The 22,159-nt window shown below is 44.8% G+C and overlaps 1 protein-coding gene across 1 annotated transcript in view; it reads right to left on the bottom strand.

Moving 5' to 3' along the window:
- The window catches only part of LOC119182072 (monocarboxylate transporter 13), a 29,255-nt gene extending 26,579 nt beyond the window's left edge, over positions 1-2,676 (bottom strand). Inside the window, exon 1 of the mRNA XM_075888096.1 lies at positions 2,505-2,676. Within this exon, the coding sequence (XP_075744211.1) occupies positions 2,505-2,676 (172 nt within the window). The remainder of the gene's footprint in view (positions 1-2,504) is intronic.
- Positions 2,677-22,159: the final 19,483 nt, after the last annotated feature.

Below are 22,159 nucleotides of genomic sequence, written 5' to 3'. Positions count from 1 at the left end.
CGTGTGTTGTATACCCACATGCCACAACCAGTGAAATGCTGATGCTCCGCCCGTGAATGAGAGAAAAGGAATCACGCGACATGCAAGTTATTTTTATGATGCGATGACCTGTTAATGGGTGTTCGTCATACAGTCATGTCCTGCCATAGCAGTTTTGATTTGAACTTAGGGAGACGACCAGTGGAGCACCCAGACATAGACGGCTAAATAGATAGGTAGATAGATAGACAGATAGATAGATAGATAGATAGATAAATAGATAGATAGATAGATAGATAGATAGATAGACAGACTGACAGACAGACAGACAGACAGACAGACACACAGATAGATAGATAGATAGATAGATAGATAGATAGACAGATAGATAGATAGATAGATAGATAGATAGATAGATAGATAGATACATACATACATAGATAGATAGAAAAAAATCTGCTCTGTGCTTTCGGTTCGCTAAGGAATGCTATGGGTCATATCCATCACTTTTATCGACGATCTCTCGGACCTGTTCCTGTTAACCATTTCAATCATCCTACTTTTTGGGTAACATTAGTGATGCGTTCAAGAAGAGGTGATAGAAGCACGCCACACAAGAAAGAACCGGGTAAAACCGGTCGTTTCGTTTCACAGCAATTGAAACTGGAACTATAAAAAGGGACTTGTGTGTTTACACAGCAGGTTTTGAAAATGACACACCATGTTGCCTACACTCGCCGTGTGGTCCGTGCACTTGCATTGTTCCTGTACGCTAGCGTCATAGCCGCTGTTTTGTCTCGTATCATCGTGAAGTATGATGGCGCTTTTCCGTGCCTTCCTAGAATCAAGAAACTAGCTCTAAAACGCATTCTGTTTGCACCAAAATTGAAAAGTGAATGCTTTCCACATGAAGTCCCACTGAAACCTGCCTGAATAAAGGCACACTTAGCTACTAATGCGGCGATTGACACAGATTCACGTTTAAGAGACAGGGTGTGGAAATACGGACACAAAAGAAAATCGAAGACGCTACAAACGCCAACTTTTCTCTTTGGTCCTTGATTGCCACCCTGTTTCTTAAGCATAAACACCGACTAACTAGCTCAGCTCCCTCTCACGATTTGCTGTAGCGTAAAAACTCAATCGGTATGAAATCGGCGCTATGTTACGTGTGCTGCGACAAAGTGCAGATCGCAGCCGCAAGGTCATTCTGAATGCTTCTCTATATTTTATTAAGCTTGAACAAGAGTCTTTCAAATGATCCGTTCGTCATACTTAACTGAGTATGTAGGAGATTGCGCTTATACTCTTCAGCTACTTAACCTATGTCATTAAGCTTCGTATGTTTTCTATACTGAAGTACAACGATATGCGTAGATTGGTTTTAAATGTGTATAGGCTAGCCCTTATGAAATTCTTTCTCGACGATTTGCTGCGGGCTGACTTGAATTGATCAATAATCGGTGAACTGCGCTAACTGCGCGATCAATAGTCGGCGAACTGCTTTGTACCCAATACGCGTACAAAGAAGGCAGTGTTCCTCAAGACTACTACCTACCTTTAGTGTCATAATTGAACATTATCTCACAGCACTACGTTAAATACTTCGAAAAAACGTGTATAAATGAAATCTGCTCCTTCTCTATCTTCTTTTAGGGGCGAAGTTTTGAAGAGTGGGTCATTACATCCCCTGTTGTATGTAGTGGTAGTAGGTAGCCACCAGTGGCACATACCGGCTCTAGAGCGGCTATGTGCCACAGTGGATGTGAGAAGGGAGAGGGCGGTACTTGGAGTGTTCACTATATGGACGCACGGACGGACGCGTGGACGGACGGACAGACAGGCTAGCAGACGGACGAACGGTTGGATCGACGCGCAGACGTACGGGGAGACGGACGCGCGAACGAAAGAACTGACGGATGGACGCATACACGGATGGACGCATGAATGGGCGCACAGATGGTCGTGCGGATGGACGGAAGCAAGAACGAACTGACGGCCGGAAGCACGGACGGGCTGACGGACGCTTCGCGCCACTCATCATCATTCACTTCATAGATATGCAGTCATTATTAGATGCGAAGCAGCTTATAGGCGGGGCCTAATTGTCCCTTGTCCGTCGTCGTAGTCACGCTTGTACTCGGAGCGCCCACTAGATGGCACTGCGCTAGAGCGCCCACCCACTCGACTACGGCGTGTGCTCGGGGATGAGGGGAGACCGCTTACGGCGCTGCGCTGTTTTGTATAATAAAAGCGCTTACTTCTCTCTCACACACCCAGCGTAATTGTATGTTTGAATACATGAGCAGAGCACGAGTACGGCGGAGGCGAGGGCTCGCAAAGCGGCTGTGTGTGCAATCATGCACGATAATGAATAAATGACATCTCTTTACCGAACCATGAGTGGACCCACGCCTGCTTTGATAATACTCAGAGTTCTCTTTACGGGGAGATGTGTGCAATTTTTCGGTTTCCATTTCTGTTGTTATTGCATCATCTAGTTTGTTCTAATCATTTTTACTCACTGCCGGAGTAGGTCATGATGTTGAAAACACTCTGTGGCCACGAGGCCTTCGAGTGGCCCACGTAGAAGGTGTCCATGATGGCGACAAAGAAGAAGCCAGAGTTTATCTGCGTGGCCAAGTTGAAGAAAGAAGCCACGGCAGCGGCTACGGCGATGCCCCAGTTGCGGTCCATGTTCTCCCGTCCTCCATATTCGGATCTGCGCCTGGAAGTGGCAGGCTTCGCTTCCGGGCCAGGGTATGAAAGCGAGAACACCCTGAATGGCCGACTGCAAGAATATATGGAAGATTACAGACTACATAACCACCGAAAAAAGTTAGAGCGCACTAGTCCGGACTTTGGGTTTGGATATGTAGGCCAATAGACAACATGCGCCGAACTGTGCAATATAAAGCGCTTCATGAGACAAGCGCGAAAGAGAACACTGCGCGAACGCTATAGCTGCGCTAGCTTGGTCTGAGATAAAATAAGTCACAGCTTGGTGTAGACAGCATTGTTGATACTTAGGGTGGCAACTGGACGCTTAACTTACGATGCTGTGGCTAAAGTTACAGTACACACACTTTGCTAACACTTCGTCCGTCAATGGCGAATGCATGCTTCGCCCATCAATCATCCGCTCTAGTTCTCATTTTAATTGACTTCTGACCCGGAGGTCGCGGGATCGAATTCCAGCCGCGGGGTCCCATTTTTCGATGGAGGAGAAAATGCTTGGGATCAATGTAATTGCTGCTGTGTTTACGTTAAACAACCCGAGGTGATCAAAATTTCTGGACTCTGTACTACAGGGAAAGAGAGAGAAAAAAAGAGATACTTGGAAAGGCAGGGAGGTTTACTAGACGCAAGTGCGCTTTGCTGCCCTGCAACGGGGAAGTATAAAAAGGGCTAAACAGTTAGTAAATACAATTATGAGGGACGCTGAAATGCAGCGTCTCTCATAACGACATCATTGTTTATGCAACAGCTTGAATAGTGCTAAGTCAGCGTTAAGTTGCGTGTTTGTACCGTTTTTTTAGTCCTCGTTGTTCAATTTGTACTGCTACTTTATTCGATCAATTTGTGGTTCTGGGACGATAAACCAAACATACGACTTCTGTCTTGAATCTGCGACGAAAGCTATATTAATGATTTTTTTTTTGTGTGTGAAAGAAGCAACACTTGCTCTGTCTCTCTGTTTTAGCCCCTCATTCGTTAAGTTAATCCGAACGTAAGCCCTAGCAGCTGCGAAATTTATCCTATTCACGCGCCAACATTTCTGCTGTGCTTTCGCTGCAAAGCGCCTCTGAACAAACACAGCTGTAGAAGATAGGCGAGCTCGTAGTTAATGCAATATCTCCTGCATCGGCATCCACGGTGTTGACGGGAGCTTCCACGGAGGGAAAAGAAACACAAACCTGATTTTTTTTATGTAATATAATACCGTACCGATGCCGTGATAGTCCATTCAAAACCGATCCGGTTGAGGAATTGCTTGAAAGCCAACCGCGTGACTTAGAAATTGTTTTTTTTCGTGTTTCGAACTGTAGCCATAGGAAAAAGTGCGATGCAGAAAATAACCGAAATAATAACACTACATAGAAAAATGCTACTGTCCACCAAGCCGTTGACTCCACTGACCAATCTTTAGGTGACCTTCACTTCTGATTGGCAATCAATTTTAATATTTGCGTAAGTTCTTTACTTAGCTCCACATTTAAAGCGTTTTTTTTCTGCAGAAGTGTCAGCGAAAAATTAAAAGCAACTTGTCCCGCTGAAGAAACTTAACATGAACTTATTGTGAACTTTTTTCGCTTTTTAATTACTGCGTACAAAAATTGAACACCATAAAATGTGTCCTAAGGTCCAATGAAGGACACAGCGTGGGCATCCTTTTGATCTTGCTTTATCGTATTTGTTTGGCATCTAGCCACCCGGCTATCCAGTGCACACGAGCCCGCGCTGGATATGGGTGAATGCTGGCGTTATAAATTACAGGATGCATGTTGGCAGGATGCCGTCGAATGGCGTGAAAAACGCAGGTGTGGACTGTGCTATACCAAAGCTGCATAAGGGACTACACTCTGTGTCCGCAATACGTTTCATCGTGTTGCGTCGTCGCTTGTCAACACTTCGCGTGCGCCTCTTGGCTTAGGTATGAATTCGGAAGTTTACAACAAAAGCCTTTTATATTCTGTGTTGTGAATGGTGCTTTCAATTTCTTGCAGTGTTTATTCATAAGATATCCATGTCGGTTGTTTAATGGGATACGTAATATTATAAATAAGAAAATAATTTAGTAATGGCTGTTTACTTCATGTAGGTAAATGGCGGGTAGAAAACAATTGTCAATTGCTGCATGAAGACGAAGAAAGCACGGAAGAGTCATGAAGGCAATAAACTCTCAAGACACATACTTTAGGACACTAGGGGAGGGAATACTTTATATGAATTCATCAATGTGAAATAACCTGTTGGAGGAAGTCCCACAACGGCGAAAGAACTGTGAGCTTTATGTATTATTATAAAGAGATCAAACGAAGCGTTTATCGAAAAATGAAGTCCATGTACTTCTTTTACAGATAAACCATTATTTAACTGAAAGTTACCAAGGAAGACAGATCAGCGCACCAGAAAATACACACAGACAAATACACATAGCAAACGTGCCATGATTTTCTTATGGTTACGACGCTTGACCACTGACCCGCAGGTCGCGGGATGCAATCCCAGCCGCGGCAGTCAAGTTTTGGTGCAGGCAATTATTCTCGAGGCTGTTGTGCTTAGAAGTAGGTACATATTTGAGAACCCCCTCTAGGCTGTTGTGCTTAGAATTAGGTAGTACACGTTTGAGAACCCCAAGCGGTCCAAATTTCCGCAGCCTTCACCAGGGCGTCTTTCATGATCATATCATGTTTTTGGAACGTTAAACCCCAATTAACTATATTATTATTATTATTATTATTATTATTATTATTGTACACACATATACGAAGCCCAACAATGAACGCTTAGTCTCGATTCCTGCGGGTTTTACAAACAAATAGTCGGCGTCTGCAAGTAAGCGCTGTATGCGCATTTCGAATGCGAACTTGGTCGCAATATGGCTAGCTCTCTCTATAAGCTCGAGCAAAGCAAGAGTGCAACAAAGTTCTTGCGTTTACTAGGAATGGTGACAGAAGTGCGGTAAGCCAGTGGTGCGCATGCACAGCGGCAAGCGTAGAGGCAGAACTGACCCAAAGGAAAGCGCTGACAGAATTGAAATTGACGCAATAAAAATGCGTTAGATAATTAAGGTCATACCTTTGGAGACACTTTTGTTGATGGTTGGCTTGTGTACAGGTCACCTTTATCTAAGGTCAATCATTCATCTGTGAATTTGTTTTCAATTGGTTCATTGACGCCTAGTGATGCTGTTTTGTTGAACGTTGAGCTTATAACCACTGATGTTACTAGAAGGCAAAAAAGTGTATGGAATTCAACTTCAAAGATGGTTGCTTGCATCTCGACCTAACAGATCAAATTTCTTGGGAAGGGTGAGCGTTCCTTGTTTTCGTCATGTGTGCCAATATATCGCGTTAACCCTGCGACGATACCTTCGCTTTTACAGACTGCGGGGGCCAAACCAAGCAGTCTTGCACTAGTCGCTTGCGAAGTCCTGTGAATCACGATATAGGTAAAATGCCATGACATAAAATAACTATCTACGAGGTATGATTTCCATCGCAGCGAGAGAAACGCCAGACCTGCGCGGAACACATGTGTAGTCACAGCGCATGTCGGAGGAGCGGTCATTGTGCCGTTGTGAATTCTCAAGGCGCCCAGTGCAGGTACAGTTGCGAAATGGCCGCTACGACATAAGTTATCGCCATTCAATATTAAGCAATATAAGTATTATGCATCTATAAGAAATTGTGTGCACCTACATAGTGGCGCGTACTTAACAGCAACGCTCTTTAGGCTAGCCGTAATTTGAGGGAACAGCTTATCCGAAACATATCGTGAACATTTGTGTACCACTCACGGAAAACACTACCCAGAGTTCAAGAAAGAAATGCAAACAAGGCAACATTTAGTCCAAGAAGGGGCTGCAAAGCAACGGCAGTGATTCAACGACTTTGAGTTCGTGGATTGAGAGAGTACTATAGGGATTGATTTAGGGAACGGCGACTGCCAGACTACGAAGAGATAAAAGGGCTATGTCAACGATGACATTCCCGTAGTGAACGGCTGGTTTCAGCGCGAGGTTTTGTCTGTGGAGTATGGACATCGGTTTCATATCTTTCATTGTCTCTAGTTTAAACGTCACCTTTCTTCGTTAAGTGTCATCGCTGAAACAACCTAGCCATCGCCTATGTAAACCGTAGCAGGAAGCTATGTACAGGTGCAACAAGATTAGTTTTCATAATCGCCCATCTTCGCTCTTTCAAGCCTTGTGCTGCTTAGAGCAAGCTTCTCACTTTTTTTTCAGATCACTCACTGTATGTGATTATGGCGGAGCCCTTTGTAATGCGCGAGAAGCATTAAATTGTCAGCTTGTGGCTTATCGCAAAGGACAAGCCCAAACTTCAAGCATTAAACTTGCCACTCGTTATGCAGTTTACCTGGTGTGGCATTTGGTGTAATCTGCCCTTTTTCCACGTATCGCTGCATCTGTTAACGTGACGATTTGGCATGCATGACATCCGTGCAGGCTGTTTTCTAAGAAATTCGTATGTTGTTTCTGGTGCAATTTACCTTGTTGCGACGCAGTGGTTATCGTTACTTTTTGCCCCGCATGACATTCGTATGGCCCCGCCGCGGTGGTCTAGTGGCCAAGGCACTCAGCTGCTGACCCGCAGGGCGCGGGTTCGAATCCCGGCTGCGGCGGCTGCATTTCCGATGGAGGCGGAAATGTTGTAGGCCCGTGTGCTCAGATTTGGGTGCACGTTAAAGAACCCCAGGTGGTCTAAATTTCCGGAGCCCTCCACTACGGCGTCTCTCATAATCATAGAGTGGTTTTGGGACGTTAAACCCCACATATCAATCATGACATTCGTATGGGGTGTTCAGGTAACATTCTTTTAGGTTGCGCTATGGAGTCTACTCTTTTGCACGCAACGATACATGATTGATTGATTGATTTGTGGGATTTAACGTCCCAAAACCACCATATGATTATGAGAGACGCCGTAGTGGAGGGCTCCAGAAATTTCGACCACCTGGCACGCAACGATACATCTGTTAGCGTTACTTTTTGCCCTGCATGACATTTGTATGAGGTGTTTAGATGTCATTCGTTTAGGGTGTGTTGTGCAATCTACCCTTTTGCTTGCAACGTTACAACTTTGACTTATCCTGCTGCATGGCGTATCGTATCGGGTGTTTTTCTATAGTTTCAAGCATCAGCGGAGGTATATTACAGAATGCTTGCACTCGTACGCAGAGATTCCAGCTCAAAAGCATTTTTATTCTTCTAATTCGGCACGACAGCTGCGATAGAGACTGGTATAGCAGTGGCCGACAATGCTACCAAAAGCGTCCGCGGGTGGGAGTTCACGACGCGCTAAAGTACGGAATATGCCTGTCTAGACTGTTGCCTGAATTTATTTGCCCGCGAGGTAAAAAAAAGTGAACATATTATTTACGAAATTTACGAAAGTTTTTACAAAAGCCAGTTCTTGACCTCTGTTCACTCAGTGACTGGGAGTCGACACGTTTTGAGGTTGTCGCGAAAAAAATTATAATAATTGCAATTCAGCGTTAGTCTCTTTCGGCAACGTGAGTTGGTGAACATGATGAACTTCAAGTGAGGTATAACATTTAAAAAACAATGTGTTGAAGCTCTCAAATCAGCTGCACACGAAATTTCTGTAAAAGTAGAATAAAGAGAGCGCTGGTTTCATAACTTTCTGTTACTTTTCGAAATACTAGGTCTTCTACCTGACGGTACTCGTAAGCGTAGGTGAGCAGAATTCACTGTCATCAGGTGACGGCTCTAGGTCGTCAGAAAAGTGCTTCTTTTTTGTTTCAAATACCAACTTCGGTTCAGCATTTAACAAGATGGCCTTAGTGCTGCGCAACCACAATATCCACAGACTTCAGACAATAATCGCTAGAGTCTTGAGACGAAAAGTTTGGTGGCGATGCTTCCGGGCTTTTTGGCTGCATCACATGCAAAAGGGATACTATGCCTCCTTATGCTTGCGTTAGTTTTTTATCAGGAGCAATAACTTCTGTTCTTATATTTGAAGGGCTTCATGAGTTTGTCCCTACTTGAGAGAATGAAGTCGTCACAAACTCAGCTCAGCTAGCCGGCTGCGGTCACGAAATTCAGTACCAAGTGGACCGTGATGGTCAAGATCGCATAATCTGGATTGCGGGGGGAGGTGAGGGCAGGAGTCAGTTGTAACAATATTTCATGTAACAATGCCATATGAAAAAGACACCTTTCACATATCCCATATGTGGCCATTTTTGACAAAAAAAAGGCGTAAGGTTTGGCATGACGTACTGAGTTTCCATTCCCCTATGACTAAGCCTGTACGCTGATTCAGAAGTATTTAATTCTTATTTCGCGGTGATATTTGAATTTGAAATGAGCGCATGGGATGCTACACACACAAAAAAAAATCTTTCATCTATCTCTGTAGCTTACTCAAACAAAGCACTCTAATTGCAGCAGCCGGGAAAAGAATGACAATGCTATAATCACCAGAGTCACAAAAATTTATTTTATGTGGGCCCGTGGGCCACACACGAACAATCCGCGTGTTTTAAACCCCTGTTTTAGACCACAGTGAAGGTGCATGCATGAATTTCTTAGGGACGAGAATTTTAACTGCCCAATTTATCATGAAGTGAGAATGAAAGCTGACAAATAAAATTTTGCCGCTTTTCAAATTTCTCTTGCACAAACCTATAATGAAGGGCACATAAAAAGCCGCAAAGAGCATGAGCTCAAAGTTTTACCACGTGACACTGGAAATCGCGCATACAATTGTGTTTCGGACGTCTCGCCTAAGCTTTAAAACACATTTCGGCTTTCGATGTTTGATGGGTTACTTTTTTGCTATACTTTAATTAACTTGCACGTCGCAAAACCTACGTGTTGTGTGTGGCCTATATCCTTTACGCTGCGTAAATGATATTACAAGCGCATATTTAAGGAATATAAAGACAACAGAGCAGGCGAGATGTCTTCAATATGCTAGTTGACATCAACTTAAAAACAAATGCCCCTGTGTAAACCGCGTCATGAGGACAGATGATCGGTGACAAGTTATAGCGAAAGAAAAGATACCGAGAGACTCGAAGCGCAGCTGACTGCGGCAAAACGTTAGGTGGAGCTACGAAACAAAGGGACATGAAATAATATCCGCTCTTACAGGACGTGGTGAATTAGCGATCACATGGAATGCCAGTCGCCTAGCTGTGGGCGTAAGATAGCTGGTGATGGATAGTTATGAGACAACGAAACGAAATAAATCATATAGAGTGGCGCACTCACAACTTTCCATTGGCTTCCATCACTGAATATCACTACGGAGAGATGAGCCACCAGCGCAGAAACAGAGGGATAACCCAGGCTTTTGCAAAATTCAAGTGCGCACCGCCCACGTATTTCGCCGCAGGTGCGTCTGGTTACCTTTGACTCACTCGCAACGGCATTGCAGCATGCCGCATGAATTGCATCGCGCAAATTGCGGCGGCTGCCGTGATAGAACTAAAGCCCTGTGTGTTTTGCCGTCTATTCACTTTATTTTATTTTTTTATACATTTGCTCTGCGACGCTATCGTTTAGCTCAATCACCTGGCTTTTGAAGTAAACCACCGAGTGCCCACTTAATAATAGGCGTGACCCTGGGCAGCTGTGAGACACCTGTTTCAAACATTGCGACGACATATTTTTTTTTTAGGCGTCAGCACGGTCTTCTCTAAGGGTTTCGGATAGGATCGAGTTATGGGTGTTTCATGCCGAATCATGCGGAACCCTTTAGAATCCTGCCTAACCGTCTATGCTAGTTTTATGGTGCAATGATACAGCACAACTGAAACGCTAGCCCCAGAGGTGAATTGCGGCTTTGCATACTTCGTTTGACATAATATCGCGCTATTTTCGCGCATGCGTCGAAAGCTGCCCGTTCTCGCTGAGATGCCGCTTAGCATAATGCATGGAATTTCGCATTGAGAGCAGCATCGTTACCGGCACTAGATTCACCCGGCGCAGCAAAACTGGATTGGTCTTCATGAATCCACCGGATACACGTTATATCCTGAACACCCGTACAGTGAACTCCGCTGCTGGCTTGTTTAAACAAACCCGGAAGGAAACGTCGCAGGCGTTATCGCATGGCTTATTTTTTGACATGATGAAATAGCTAAAAAGAAAGAAATGAAGAAAACAAAGCAGGCTATAAGCTTCCTAAGACTGTGCAAGTTTAAGCGAAAATGTGTAGCACAATATCTGACGAAGCGCAATTCAACTATACAGGCTAAATAACAGTAAACACTTTGAGCAGGTTATTGCGCATGCTGAGACGTAAGTTAGAAAGGTGGCACAAGCATTGTTGAGATCAACAATTGGTCTCCCGTGTCGGCACAGTAAGGTTCGACCTGATGCCGTGACGTGGGCGGACCACGTGTACTCGATCTGTGATGGACCCGTTGTGAGAAATCTTTTTTCTAGACAGTGAAGGGGCTTGCACCACATTTTATGCAAAGTTCATGCGTGTATATATGCAAATACGAAACAGAGCTGAATCCTCCTTACTTCCACTCCTAGCTACGGCCGTGGTTTGGCCTGAGGATACCATCGCACATTTGCTATCCATGAATAGCAAACTGTGACTCATGACAGTTGTTTCACTGACGTCAAAAGTGACTCTGCCTTGATCACTAAGGGTGCGTGAGCAGAGAATGTTTAGAACCAAATCGAGTATGAATGGAACAGTGATGTCGCCCTATGTGATTCGAATACGATTGGAATACTACTGGAATAGTTGAAGAAATTCACGCCACCATTTTCAGTACTGTCTTGGATTTAGACAAGATTTTAATGAAAAGAAAAATTAATGAATTTCAACAAACAATATGGTTACACTTATTCAAGGAAAATACTACAATCATGTAAACGTAGGCAAGCTCGTTCACAGCAGCGAACAAAGTGTACTATATTTTGTGATTGTAGAAAAAATTCCGCATTGACTACACTACTTTGTGAGTTATTTTTTCACAAGCATTCAAGGTGAACGTAGACAATAACATTTATCAATATTCAGCAAAATTTTGCGCACAGCGGAAGATTCAACAAAAACAGTTATCACAGCACGTACCTTAGCTAGAAAATATCAATGTGGTATATTGTATCGGCAAGAGCCGGTTACGCAAGCGCTACCGTTTGTATTAATCAGGTAAACACTACTAAGATAGCGAGAACATGCGATGGAGCCTTCCGATGCATCGCAGTGAGCTCGGCCAACGCAACCTCCAACCTCACGACGGTGATCGCGAAATGACGAAATTTTTTTCTGAGATGCCTATGGAGTTTTAGGTTTGAACGCCTACATCTGCTCGTCAATATGTCGTTAATAGTGCTGCAAAAGCTTTTGTACCATGATTCAACGGTTCAACGGTTAAAGCTTGAAAATAGGCCTCTTGCTGGTTCGAAAATGCCGCTGGGGTTTTCCTGTCGTTTCTTATTGTTAAATGGAATCCGAAAATAATTCGATCTTTCTAATGTGCATTACTAAGGTCGATTAAGAAACACCATTCGTATCCTTTTCGAAACTTTTGAAAATTGCCCCACGTTTATTGAACACTGTCACCGGGTGTGCATACATAATTTTCGTGAAATGTTCATAAGCAGTCTTTGTGTCATCGCTGTCCCTGATGTCTCTGTCAACCGCGGCATCGTTGTTTCAGCGGTATATGTCAAAGATAACGTTTGTGTGTTCTCATAGTCAGTGTTATTCAGCAAGTTTGCTTTTTTTAGAAGTTGTGTTATAACATGAAGTGCACAGCAGCATTCTTGTGCCGATGAAGACATGCAGTTGCTTGGTGAAATTGGATTAGACCACACTACAGTGCTGGGTATGTACTTGTCCGCTGGGCACCATTAGAACGCTTCTCCCACAGAGCACCAAACACTCAACAATTGTGCCCAGGAACAAAAGATGGGACAATGCTACCCGATCATTATTGTTGGTGGTGCACTACGCTGGCGTTTTTACTACTGATAAGAATGTGACCTTAAAGCTACCTTTAGTAGAGCCCCATAACAAATTTTAGTGCCTTGTACCTTCGTATCTTTGGAGTTCATTTTTTTTGAAGCTGGGAGAATGTTATTGCTTTTTTATTTTTGGGGGCAGAAATGCGACATTTATCGAAGCTTTCTCAAAAGCTGCAAATTCGGTGTTTAATTTTGCAATAAACTTGTCTCACTGAGGCCTATTATAATCATGGTACAATGTTGCTGATGATCGTGGTTTTTCATCCTTTCATCTCTTTCACACCAAATGTTTTTACTCTGTTAACAAGGTTGTTAGTTCTCAGTATTGCATTATCACGAAAGCGTATTTTAGAATAATAATATTAATATTATTATAATAATAATATTTGTAATATTAATAATAGCTCACTACTGACTGCAATATTTATTTGCAGTCTGAATGCTTCCACATTTATCAGCATGTGGAAATCAGCGTGTTTTTCTTTCACTTAATGGGGCTGCAAAAGTGATCTTTCTCATAATTGCCTGATTTCTATACTGTGTGTCACATTGAAGATCTTTGAGCTGGCTCTTCACCGCATATTGTTTGCTAGCGTGAAAAACTAATTGATTCTTAGTCAACATGGGTTTCTCCCTGAATGCTTAGTTACCACAAATCGTAAATATTTATGACGCAAATCTCCCCACCCATTTCTCGAAAAGGACAAGTTGACGTAGTCTACTGTCACCTGAGCAAGGCTTTCGATGTAGTCAGCCACTCACTCTTTTTGATTAATCTTGGCAACTTAGATGCAAACTCGTCTGTTGGGACTGGATTGCAGAGCTATCTGCTTAATAGGTCATGTTATCTAAACTTAAATGCCCAAACATCTCTCTTGTAAAAAGTTACTGGTGGGGCCCCTGAAGAATCGGTATTAGGTTCACTCTTGTTTTTGATATATTGTACGAAGTTTCTTTTGAAATTCGTTATTTTGACTTTCTCTTGTATGCCGATGACATCAAGGTATTTAAGGAAATTTATTCAGTAATTGGCTGTCGCTTGCTGAAGTTAGACTTGTGCTTTTTCTCTGAATGGAGTGACAACAATAAATTTTCCCGGAATACCTCAAAGACTGCGTTGATGAATATATCTAGCAAAAAATGTAACATGCCATTTCCATACTCTGTCAATACCATGCCATTATGTAAGGTTTACGAGTTCAGGTATCTTTGGTGTTTTCTTTGACAGTGTGCTCTATGTTTCTGCTCACATTAAATGTTTGGCAACACGTCCTTCGTTCTCTCGGCTGTGTTTGCAGCATCTCTTCATAATTCAGTTCTACAGCCTTCCACAAATTGTACACCGCAATACGTCTTCCTCAAGCTAAGCACGCTTCCATGATTTGGAATAGCATTGCTAAATCTGGCAGAGACGCCACTGAGTGAGTCCAAAGAAAACTTATAGGCATATAGAACCAAGGTTTTGCTAGACATCACTCTAGACTTCGTTGTAGCACTTCGAGAATATCATCATCGCCATCACTTCACTGCCGAAGAAATCACCCTGACCTCTTATTTTGCTACAAACTAGTTCATGGCCTTTGCTCTTCAGTTGCATACATTTTCGGATGATGCGTTAGTTAATCAGAGAATCAATCATTTCATGTACCTGCCAACTTCTTCCAACATTCTACTACTCACTGAATACTAAGTCTATATAATGTCATATTTCATGATCTTAATGTTTTTCACAGTCCAGTGTCATTGTTTTTATCTCAGCTTAGCACTTTTTACAGTAGTTTTTTTATTCTGCAGATGCTTCCTTTTTCAGCTTTTCCGGAGGACTTCCACGTAATATTTTTCACTGCAGTTCCATGAAGCTCGTTCCGTCTTTCATGCTTCCCTTTTTGCGATAATTATTTTTTGTCTGTGTGTTTGCGCTCTCATTACTTGATATTTTTTCCTGTAGACTATGGTAATATCTACACCTATTGCTTTATATTATCATGCATCCGCACAAGGACTTTAGGGTTCCTTTTGGGCCGGGAAAATAAATTATTATTAACAATATTGTTACGAAAAAAAAGAGACGCCGCATCGACAAGGCTGTGAATTAGATGTATTTGAAATCAGCGGTAATCGCGCTACCAGTTCACCAGCGATCGAGCGGATACAAGCCTCCGTCTTCCTCGTCAGGTATACACGCGTGTCGCCCCCAGAATCTCAGTATGCATGCATGTAGCATAATCCCCGGTGGCAGAAGCGCCGTCTCGGCGCATCTAAATGTCAACGTCACTAGGAGAGTGGTAGGGCTTCAAGCGCGCAACGTGTACAATATCGGTAGCCTGTTGGGCACATGGAGGCGACGGGGTGACAGGACCAATTTCATATGTTACAGGAGTAACCACACGAAGGACTCGGTATGGGCCTCTGTAGCGAGTAAGCAGTTTTTCTGACAAGCCAACTTCATGGGTTGGAAACCAGAGCAGGACCAAAGAACCGGGCGGAAAGTGTACGTCGTGGTGTCGTTTGTCATACAAACGCCGTTGCTTCTCCTGAGAGGTCAGAAGGCGAGTAAGGGTGATTTTGCGTGACTGACTGGCCTGAGTGATAGCATCCATGGTATATTCACTAATCGGTACTCCAGGGAACGGTATGATGGTGTCTAGCGGCAATGTTGGTTCTCGGCCAAACAGCAGAAAAAATAGAAAGTACCCGGCAGTGTCATGGCGCGAAGAATTATAGGCAAATGTGCCGTACGGCAACGCAAGATTCCAGTCGGTGTGGTTGGTAGAAACATACTTAGCGAGCATGTCTATAAGAGTTTTATTTAGACGCTCCGTGAGTCCGTTGGTTTGCGGCCGGCATGACGTAGCCAGCTTGTGTTTCGCTAGACAGGACTGCAAGACGTCGTCTATGACCTTCGACAAAAAAGATTGCCCGCAGCTTCCCTCGGGGGAACTCTGAGGAGGATGCGGAGCATATAATTGGTTAACGGGGTGTTAAAGTGCGACTTACTTGGGTCGATGGCTAAATTGGTTAATGTGGTTGTGAAATGGGGTGTTAAATTGCGACTTACTTGGGTCGATGGCTAAATTGGTTAACGTGGTTGTAGGAGGGGGTGTTAAACGTCGATCATTGTGTTTGTGGATTCGTTGGAATTCATTTCACCGTGACCTTGGACGTCGACACGCCGTACACACCAACCGACGAGCGGCAACTGAGCGAGCGAGCGCCGACCTTGAGTATATATACAGCGCGACGGCGCATGCACTGTCAGCTGTTGAATGTTCTCGAAGCGCGACGGCGCATGCGCGTCCACTGGAGAATCAGGAGAATTGTAGAATGTTCTCGAAGGGGAGAAGCGCGCGCGGCACAGATGGTGGGTGACGGTGCATGCGCGCGTCAGCTGTCGAATGTTAGAGAAGGGGGAGAAGCGCAACGGCGCATGCGCGCGCGTCAGCTGCCGATGTTCTCGAAGCGCGACGGCGCATGCGCGCGCGTCAGCTGCCGATGTTCTCGAAGCGTGACGGCGCTTGCGCGCTACATTATACAGCTAGCGAATGTTCGTGAAGAGGAGAAGCGCACGCGATGTGTAGAGGAGGAAGGGTGCACAGATGGTGGAAGAAGGAGGAGGAAGCTTGCGGACGGCGCCGCACTACAAGCCTCGAGTATTAGATGCTCCGCATCTAAAAGGTGCGGCCGCAATCTGTAAGCAGCTGCCGTGGGGCTCCGTGTTGCAAATTCACGTTCTTGAGGAGGAAGTCGGTGACGTCTGTGGCGCAGCTTGTTGGAAGAGCTAGTGTGATGGCATAACGCGTGGCGTAGTCGGTGGCCACAGCTATCCACATGTTACCCGAGGAAGACAAGGGTAAAGGGCCAAGTAGGTCCAAGCCAACGCGGAAGAATGGTTCTGACGGAATGTCAAGTGGTTGAAGGTGTCCGGCGGGAAGTGTCGATAGCGTTTTGCGGCGCTGACATTTCTCACAAGCCGCAACGTGTCTTCTGACTGAGCGTGAAAGCCCTGGCCAGAAGAAGCGTCGGCGTATTCGGTCATAAGTGCGTGATACACCTATATGACTGGCAGTCAGAAGGTCATGCAGTTCATTTAAAACTTCCGAGCGGAGGTGTTTCGGAATGACAAGCAGCAGGGCCGGTCCATCGGGCTCCAAACTTTGGCGGTATAATACAACATCGTGGAGCACGAATGAGCGATGGGGCTGATTGGAAGATGGTGATTCGAGGCGCTCAATGATAGCACGCAAGGATGCATCATGGCGCTGCTCGTCACCGATGGATGTCATTTGCGAAAAGTAAAAGACGCAAGGCTCGGTGTCGGTGTCAGGCATAGTGCTCGACTCAGCTACCGGGTAGCGGGACAGGCAGTCCGCGTCCTGATATAAGCGTCCGGACTTGTACGTCACCGTGTAGGTATACCTAGCAGTCGCAGAGCCCAGTGCCCGAGCCGGCCGGCAGGATCCTCCAGTGACGTAAGCCAACATAGCGCATGATGGTCAGTTATTACAGAGAAGTTGGTGCCATATAAATATGGGCGGAACTTTGAGACTGCCCAAACAAGAGCAAAGCGCTCACGCTCTGTAATAAAATAGTTGCGCTCAGCAGCTGTGAGGAGGCGGCTACCGTAGGTGACATCTCGGTCGTGTCCCCGTTGGAGTGGGGCTAGGACGGCTTAGATCCTGTGACCACTAGCATCGGTTCGGACTTCTGTCGGAGCGAATTGGTCAAAGTTAGTCAGTATAGGTGCAGTCGTCAAAATCGTGATTAAAAGAGAAAAAGCAGCAGCTTGGTCTGTACCCCACGTGAACGTAACGTCTTTCTTCCGAAGCTCAGTGAAGTGTCGAGCAATGGTTGCGAAGCCTTTCTCAAACCTAAAGTAGGAACAAAGTCCTACAAAACTCCCGATGCCTTTGACTGACCGGGGTACAGGAAAACTTGTGACTGCACGAGTTTTTTCCGTGTCTGGCTGCACACCAGATGCGTCGACAACGTGGCCCAGCACAGTAATTTGCCGGCATCAGAAGTGGCACTTTGACGACTTTATTATAAGGCCTGCAGTGCAGAATATGTCCATAATTGCTGACAAACTCTGAAGGTAGGTACCAAATGTTGGGGAATATACCACGGCATCGTCAAGATAACAAAAACATGTTTACCATTTGAACCCTTGTAGCAGAGAGTCCATCATGCACTTGAACGTGGCTGGGGCATTGCATAGCCCAAACGGCATAACCTTGAACTGATATAGGCCATCTGGAGTTACAAACGCAGTCTTCTCTTGGTCTTTTTCATCGACAGCAATCTGCCAGTAGCCGGAACGTAGGTTTATTGAAGAAAAGTGTCAGGCGCCGTAGAGACAATCGAGAGCATCATCGATGCGGGATAAAGGGTAAACGTCCTTTTTGTGATTAGATTCAGATGGCGGTAATCAACACAGAAGCGCCACGTGCCATCTTTCTTTTTAACGAGCACAACGGGGGAAGCCCAAGGGCTCGAAAAGGGTTCAATAATTCCTTTGGCTAGCATCTTGGTGACTTCCTGTTGAATTACTTTACGCTCGTTGGCAGACACCCGATGTAGTCGCCGATCAATGGGATGAGAATCACCTGTGTTAACGCGGTGCTTGACGAGTGAAGTCTGGCCGAGTGGACTGCTATGTTGGAAATGTCGCGGTACGAAACCAGAAGACGGGAGAGCGCGGCTGACTTCTCAAGTTCATGGTCCGGGGCGATCATTGAGCGTAAGGTTGCATCGAGGCGCGTGGCATCCTGCGAGTGACGTGGGTGATCGGGACATACGTCTGCCGCAAAACAGGAGACGTGGTCGTCAATTAAGGGTATTAGCGTGACGACCGATATTCCTTGATATTCCACTTGTTTCATGAAACCAAAGTTCATAACAGGTAAACATGTTCGGTTAGAGGCCATTGTTACGATGGAGTGTGAGACAGTAATGTCGCGCGCCAGGAGAACATCAGGAATCAGCGTCATGAAATAATCACCGTCGAGCACGGGAGAGGGTGTTGCCAATTCAACAAATGTGAGAGCTTTAGGTAGTATCCGGAAGAAGTCAGTGGTGCACAGGCTCTTCGGGAGTTCAGTGTGAGAATCTCGGAGAAGAGGAAGTTCTGGGGAGAGTACTCACAGCACAATCGATCAGGTAAGAATGCGTCCATGCCGAAGATTAGGTCGTGAGGGCAATCTTCAAGCGCCGTAAATAAAACGGGAAAATGGTTGCCGGCAATACTAACGCGAGCGGTACACATTCCAGTGATGGGCACAGTTCCACCATCAGCGACACGTAGGACTTTAGTTGCTGCAGGCGTGAGGACTTTTTTTAGCAGGCGACACAAATAAGCACTCATTATGGACACTTGAGTTCCAGTATCAACTAACGCCGTCAAAGAAATACCGTTCACATGCACCCCAATCAAGTTTGTATTAGTGGGAAGCATCAACGGAGGTTTTGGATTAGTCACAATTGATGCAGCACTATCTCCCGGAGCTGAATAATCTATATTTCCGTCCGAGAGGATCCATAGTTGACCGGCGACGGATAGCGGCGTGGTTGGGGTGATGGGGAACGGCGGCGTTGAGGTGACGGCGAACAAGCGGTGGAGCGGCTGTTAGGGACGTCGGAAGAAGGGTACACACCTCTGGGCGAATTCCGACGGGAGTCCTCATATGGCAGAGTAGAGAAAAATAGGCTCCAGTTTGAGGGCGTCCAAGTGCTGCGCCAGTAGCGGGAGATATGGCCAACTCATTGGCAGCGGAAGCAGATCGGTCTGTCGTCTGCATTTCTCTATTCTGTTGGATTGCGGAATCACGGAATAAAATGTAAGTCATGGCTTGGTGCATCTATTGTCATTGGTCTGGAGGTGGGTCGGGAGGCAAAGCAGGCCACAGGAATACCGAGCTTTGCAATTTTCTGCCTCAAGACGGCTTGAATAACGGAGACCGCCGGAGGCGTTTATGCGGCGCCATGGTCGAGCGTATGTGGAGAAAATGGTGCCAGACTTTGCGCCTCATGCTGCTGTCGAACTATACACGTGTCACACTGTCCTGCATGGGTGATGCGGAACTGAGATCAGTGCAGCTTGATGTAACAGCCGTGTTTGATAGCCGCGTAAACTGAGGCATAACACGGCGGCTTTTGGCCATTTCGAAGCGGCAGCATTGCTTAGTAATCATATCTATGGTGGTGCCGTTCGTGTACACGAGCAAGTTGAAGGCATCGTCTGCGATGCCTTTGAGTATGTGGACCACCTTGTCACTCTCTGTCATTTGCTCGTCCACTTTCCGCCACAACGCGAGCACGTCCTGTATGTACGAGACATGCGACTCAGTTGAGAACTGCACACGAGTGGCAAGTTCTTTTCGCGCTTCCATTTGGCGGCTGGACGGGTCCCTGAAGAAGTGGCGCAGTCGCTCCTTAAAGATATTCCAGCTGGTGAGCTCGGTCTCCTCGGTGTCGAACCGAGCACGTGGGGAGCCGTCCAAGTAAACTATTACGTTGGCGAGCATCATGGTAGGGTCCCATCGGTGTGTCTGGCTAACACGCTTGTACATACGGAGCCAGTAGTCAACGTCAAGCCCAGGTTGTGCGGAGAATGTACCGGGATCACGGGGGTGGGGCATCATCAGGTATGTGGTGGCTGGAGCTACAGATGGAGACGCTGAAGGGTTGTTGTTAGTGGTATAGCCATGGCCAGAGACTGAACGGTGCGGCCACTGCGAAGGTTCGTGGTGAGGACGGGGAACGTTCCACCTCCACCAAATATGTTACAGAAAAGTAGAGACGCCGTATGGACGAGGCTTTGGATTAGATTTAATTGAAACCAGCGGTAATCGCGTAACCAGTTCACCAGCGATCGAGTGGATACAACCCTTCGTCTTCCTCGTCATGCACACATGCGCGTCGCCCCCTAGAATCTCTGTATGCATGCATGTAGCAATATTATACTACTACTACTACTACTACTACTAGTACTACTACTACTTTTTCTGCTTATAATATTATTAATATTATAATAATATTAATATTATTAATAATATTATTGTTATCAGTATATTAATATAATAATAATAATAATAATAATAATAATAATAATAATAATAATAATAATAATAATAATAATAATAATAATAATAATAATAATAATAATAATAATAATAATAATAATAATAATATTATTATTAATATTAATATTATTATTATTATTATTTCAAAGTCCAGGAAAAAAGAGTATCAGAACAATAAAATAGGTGAACCAAGTAAGCGGGTTTTTAATGTCTGAAAGGTTTGACCACACAAACATGTATACACGCAAGCAATTCTTCATCACAAAGCACCTATATTTCTCCATATGACGTCGTGAAAACTTGTCGTAAGAAAAGCAAGCACAATTCACGAGGTTACTGCCTCTAATGGAGGAGCGTATTTCTCGGTTCTCAGCTCTGAAACTGCATTTTGAATGTTCAGAATAGTCCTTCAATTCGGTGCTTATCGATTAGCGAATCTGAATTGCGAGACATTTTACAGGCGAGTTTTTATTGATTGTTTTTAGTTAGTCCTCAAAGACGAAGCTCTACATGTAAGGCACGGTGTGGAGAATGCGCGTGACTTTATTAGGCTGCTTGACAACCTGGACAGGAAAGAGCAATCGAATTATCACTTTCCCGTGTTCCCAGAGTTGACACGCTCTTTTTCGTTGACGAACATCTTCAAGCATTATCTGTGTTCTCTCTTTCTGCGTATTGCAGCTTAGGGGGACACACCATATTGACGTCTTGAGCTTCATCCATTTGTACTAAGCGAGACTTGCGCGAGTAGGTTCATATTTTCAAAGCGCAACGCTAGTGAGACAGTAACAAGGACACATGCCACATGGTAATCGCCAACTTTTTCTACAGGATTTTGCACATCCACCCGTAATGTCCGCACAACTGCTGGACACTAAAAAGGACATACATTTCGAGTGGCCCAACGTAGTACATATACAAAAGGAGAATATTCCGGACTTTGATGGTGTTACGACAATCTAGTCCAAAGAAGCTAAAACTAACGTATTCGTAAAGATAAAAAAAAACAGACCCGGGCATAACTGAAGTGATTAACTATAGGCAAAAATATCAATTTGGCATATTTTTATACGCTTCTGGTATATTGCAGGTATATTGCAGGTATGTTGCAAGCCGTATGAGGATCTTGTAGTGTATTTTATTGCATTTCCTTGAACTCTGATGGCTAACCTTCACATAGCGAAAGCTGCCCAGCCAGAACTAATGAGGCATTTCATCCTCGCCTGCAAGGACACAAGGACAGAATAGCCAGTTGAGCTAGTGGGGCACTTTGGACACATGGAAACTGTTGAATCTGAAGGAAATATATTTGCTTTTTGCATTTTTTCATTTAATTTGCATTTTTACAACGTATAACTCTTGTAGCCGGTGCGCACCCCATTTGCAAATTGTC

This window comes from Rhipicephalus microplus, chromosome 3 (assembly GCF_043290135.1).
Source record: "Rhipicephalus microplus isolate Deutch F79 chromosome 3, USDA_Rmic, whole genome shotgun sequence".
Lineage (NCBI taxonomy): Eukaryota > Metazoa > Arthropoda > Arachnida > Ixodida > Ixodidae > Rhipicephalus > Rhipicephalus microplus.
The sequence above is the reverse complement of the archived record's forward strand: the minus strand, read 5'-3'. Positions and strand labels throughout refer to the sequence as shown.